Source organism: Puccinia triticina, chromosome 10A (genome assembly GCF_026914185.1).
Source record: "Puccinia triticina chromosome 10A, complete sequence".
In the NCBI taxonomy this organism is placed as follows: Eukaryota; Fungi; Basidiomycota; class Pucciniomycetes; order Pucciniales; family Pucciniaceae; genus Puccinia; species Puccinia triticina.
The window spans coordinates 6,033,654-6,038,697 of NC_070567.1; the positions used below are offsets into that span (position 1 = coordinate 6,033,654).

The window sequence follows — 5,044 nt, forward strand, 5'->3', positions numbered from 1 at the left end:
CAGTGTGCAACTTGACTGCTGCACCTTGCAGCTTGTGTGCACAATGGGTGGTTTTTTTTTGTGTAGCTTTCTCTCAGAGGATGCTATCAGCCCTGCAAGACCACAATTGTCAACCAGCTGTGAACATAACTGGAATCAAAGTGGCATTCTTGCTGTGCCAATGTGGGGAGGTAAAGTGTAAGTCCCTCCTGACAGAGGCTTGCTTCGCGAGTTCAGCCTACCCCCCGGGAGCCCAAAGTCTCGAGGGACTTAGTTAAGTTTGTCTCCGCCTGCATATGTATGATGCAGTTCACAGCAGGACAGGGGAAAACAATAACAATTTGATGTTGGTTCAACTTCACTGTTAGCATCACTTGCATATTTATAATGAAATTAAACTTGCTCAACTGGCAGCAGGCTAGAGTAGCAGCTAACCTTGCTGACGTATTGCAACTCTTCTTGTGCCCTGTTGCCATTTTGAGACAGTCTAATTATATTAAATCAAGTATTTGATACCTATGATGGCATGGAAAGATTACAGCAGAAGCAAGGGTGTTTGGGCCGAGCACTACATGAATTTCAAAATTGATAAAAATACATTGATGCATTCACTTGTTGTGATCCTGATACAAAGTTTAACAATCAACCAGAAAGAGATAAATCTGCAAAACAAAAATTATAACATGTATTGATGATTGATGAAGAATATTGAATGAAAGAAAGTGGAACCAAGTTGACACTTCTCCGATGAGGAAGCGGTGCACTTTAACATGATCTAATGTCAGTTGTCATGGGTGAAGTATGTAAAAACAATGTTCAACAGGGATTTCGAAAATGTTATTGATTCATCCAAAGTTGCTGCTGTCCTCACTAAACAGCCTGCTTGTTTTCTTACGACCAGCAATAACCTTCTCGTGGCATTTCATGGAATCGATTGATTTGGTGCAAAACTTTATCGTGGTCGAATCCCAATATTGTTTTTGCCCGAGAGTATGATCCATCGAACGTTTGAAAACCATGATCATTCAAGTGGAATAGGCAGCAGTGATCAGCGGGTGCACAGCATGAAAAGGGGGAAGGCAACGCAACAAGAGAAAGATTCACCCTGGCCCCGGAGATGAAACGGCCGATTTAAAATTGGGATTGGGATTGGAGTGTGAATGATGCGGGTGAATGTGATGGTGTTGGGCATCTATCAATTCCTGTGGGTCTTCGAATATCTTCAAGCCTAAGTTTGGTAGCAACCCAGTTGGGCAATCCACCACTGGCCCACTAGCTAACCCTTCAGTTGCAGAGGTCCCCGCAACATGATGATGGTTTATGATCTTGGCTTGCTCCGGGAATTTGACATCGAAGTGCTCAACGCTGAGCTGATTTAGCTCGATTTGTTTTTGTGATAGATGCGCCGAGTTCCGATCTTCGATAGCTGGCGCCAGACGGTTTATTCTCAAGTTTTCGGTGGCGTGGACTGATGTATTTTCTTCCTCCGTTTCGTCATCCACATTGTCTTCGTCGAAATCATTCTCCTCACTACCCTCAACCACAACACTTCCGTCCTCTTCAGACACCTCGAGGTCTGTCTCAGCAAAATCGGGGAATTGAATCGCTTGCGGTCCTTTCCTGGTGGATTGCCTTCTGTGATAGGTGGGGTCTCCAGATCCCACACTGTGCCCAAGACCATATCCACTGAGAGCCGAGTCGCGCGTCTTTTGCGAGCTGATGATAAACTTCTGTTCCAGCCTCAACCTGTCATTCACTTTGTGCTGTAAGCTACAAACTTTTGATTGGTTGCGCCAAAATGAACAAAAAATGGGTTCAGCTTTTCGGGATACGACATGCATGGATGAGAGAAGACCAAACAAAAAGAAGCGGTAGATTTCGGGTTTTGGAACCTACAGATTGAAATGGTATGTAACTTGGTCACAAAGCCATCGAATCCACCATAAAGTGTGTTCATTCTTTCAAAATCGATAGCTACTTTACCGCCTAAAACTAACACGCAAGATATCAACTGGCACGAGTGAGCACCGTCATGACCGGCGCGCTGCGAAAATGGGCTTACCAAGGCAGATACACAATACAATGAAAGTAACCAAAGTGACGAGGAACATAGTTCTAGTAGTCATTGTTGGGGAAGTAGGTTTACGGAAAGAAAGAAACAGATCAAATCAATTTCGGTTATTCTGATTGTCATTTGGATCTCATGACATCACTTTATAAGTTCTGCACAAGTCAGCTTCCTTACTTACTCAAACATGATCGTAATTCCCAAAGAGATTCTTCCATCTGCTGACCCAAATCGACAGCGCTTGCGAGAATCCAAAGCGTTGAACATTAGGACTGTTGTGATTAATAGGTCCCATACGAGAGGTGGCCCTATCCAAGCTAATTGGAGGATATCTAGTTGGATTCTATGGAGACCAATTAATCTGAAATAATCACCAAGATCGTTGACAAAATCGCTAAGAGTTTGGTCCACGCTACCACTACGAGTAAAGATTACCCGGATCTGATCATAGTCAATCAAATGAGCTCCGACCAAAACGGACTGAAAAATCAATCCGCCTAGACTGATTAAGAGTAGGATTAATGAACAAACTAAGAACATCTTCGGTGCTCTTAGCATGGTTGATGCCAATCTAGCAAAATATACTCTAGTGCCGGTGGATATCAAGCTAAGTATCATCAAAAAGGTTCGACATCTCATCAGCTTCAGATCTCGCCAAAGAACAAATCATCAGTGAGCCGAGGTAGAACTCACTAGTTTACGACAAGCAAATTTGATAATTGCCAACTGTAGACTCGAGTTAAGCCTGCGTCGACCAAAGTATGATGAGCCAAAGATTTAAATACCTTGAAAGACCCCGATAAACCGTTTCCCAGAAGAAAGAAGTAAGAATCCATGGGTCAACTTCTTGTTGACTTCTAAAACAGTCAAACAATGTGGAAAATTGACACGCACAAGTATTTCCAGTGCCTGAGCGCCCCCGATCAACCATTTCCCAAAGTAAACGAATAAAAAAGTAGTAAGTCATCAGTCAGACCTCTTGGGGACTTCCAGAGAAGACAAAAGACGATGAAATAGTCATGACGCACGAGACTAAATAGGTTTGCCATGAGAATGAAAAATACGAGGACATTGAATTTATCATTTAAAAATTCGAATTGCTGGTGGAAGATATTCAAACGGCTGAACCAATTTTGCTTATCGCAAGAATGATCGTGTTGGTTATCAACTCTTATCTCTAAGAAATCGGGTTGGTAATTGCTGTGGAAAGTCGATGGATGAAGAGGCAAACTTCGAGGGTTGACGTCAAGCTCTTCAGCCTTTTGAGTTTCCAATTGGCCAACCACGACCTCCCCCTCGATTCCATTGTTATTCCGGCCAAAATATGTAAGATTTTTAGATTTCTCCTGAAACTGGTGGTTTTGATGATAAGGGGATGGTGACATTTGTTTTTGGACGTGGTTCAGCATTTGATTTTGGGCTTGAGTTTGAATGAACATTTTGGTGTTCAAATAATTGATAAACTGATACGTTAAGCATCCTGCTAGACCACTCGAGAGTGGCTACGAAAATCAAACCGCCCAAGATTACAAACAGTCAGTTTTCCTCTTCATTTGAGTCTTCCGTTGGTCATTGTCATCTTCAAATTCGGAAAGAACAAGGCCTCAAGGCTAGAAAAAAAGAAACATGCTTGCCACTACAAGAGATAAAAACCCAACACTGAGTTTGTTCAAATCGGCATAGGTGATTGCGTTGATCTGGGATTGATCCATCACTGCTCAGTAGTGGTCTACGTAAAGATAATGAAAAGGATCAGCGCAACATTAAGTATTCTCCTAGCAGCTCAAAAAAGATAGACAGCCACATACATTTTTTTCCACTGTGATTGACTTGCTGGGGGCTTGCTACTGCTAGCGCTTTGGGTTGGACGCCTTAAAATGTCTGCGACGGGCAGTGATCCCTAAACCAACACATCAACCCTTAATTAGGATGACATCACCGTCACGTCCGGACCCTGAAGATCCGGAGATACCCGACTGTGTATCGCGTCGGGTATCCAATTGGGTACATCCGACATCCGTCGGGTATCCGATTGTATAAGAGGCTGGATTGGCGAGTGTCTCCAGCATCTGGTGTGTAAGTTTTATGATTTATGATCAATCCTGGTATGATTGATCATCAATTGACAATTGCAATGTGGGGGATCAACAATTGCAATGCGAGCAATTGATGATCTTGGCCTGGAGACAGGCTGGGCAGCTGTTGGTGGATGGTACACTGCACATGGATGAGATCCCCACAGGCCAAGGCAAATCAAATGTGCAGTTTTGATAAGATCTGGCATACCCAATGTTTGGTTTGTGTATGCCGGATCTCATGTTGGGATACCCAGAACCCTGACAGTGGGTTGCAAATTTACGTTTATTGGTAAAGTAACAATATCGTAGCAATTTTTAGTCCCTCTGCGCTAACCAGACTGGTAACAACGGTGAAATATGGTGTGATATCAATGACACACCCAAGGAGGTTTTTTTTCAAGGCCACTACAACATCTATGCGTAGAGAAGCAGTTATTGAGCAATAAAGGGTAATTTTAGGGAAAATTTGGCCTTTCATTGCTCATTAATGGGTTAACTTACCAGGAACAGCCCTATGGAAGGGCCATTTTAGGGAAAAATTGGCCTTTCATTACAACAACATGTTACTTTACCAGTAAAAGCTGTATGAAGAAAGGCCAGTTACAATGACTGTGACACAGCTATCAGCATGCTAGCATTAACAATAACTGAAGGCCGCTACTTGAATCTGCAGGACTGGTTATTGTAGAGTAAAGTAGTGACACACCATTGGTACTACCCCGCTGTAAGACTCAAAAGTGGTTGGGAGCCCTTTTGCTGAATGGTGAAGGGTATAATTGAGGTGCAAAACTCTGCCCTTCTGCAACAGATAACAAGACCTACCAAGCTAAGCTTGGCAAGTTTTAATCAAGTGATAGGTCTGGTCTAGTTCCAGATGAGGTTGTTTGACAACAGGTATGTGAGAGTTGAGAGGGTTTAT

General features: G+C 43.0%; 1 protein-coding gene across 1 annotated transcript; it reads right to left on the reverse strand.

The window, feature by feature from the left end:
* Window positions 1-901: 901 nt before the first annotated feature.
* Window positions 902-3,759, reverse strand: PtA15_10A623 (uncharacterized protein; the record flags this gene model as incomplete). The annotated part of the gene is made up of 9 exons (XM_053160818.1): window positions 902-929; window positions 1,084-1,756; window positions 1,876-1,971; window positions 2,042-2,094; window positions 2,229-2,654; window positions 2,741-2,832; window positions 2,942-2,956; window positions 3,076-3,549; window positions 3,682-3,759. 9 exons carry the CDS (start codon window positions 3,757-3,759, stop codon window positions 902-904), a joined length of 1,935 nt encoding a protein of 644 aa, XP_053024754.1.
* Window positions 3,760-5,044: the final 1,285 nt, after the last annotated feature.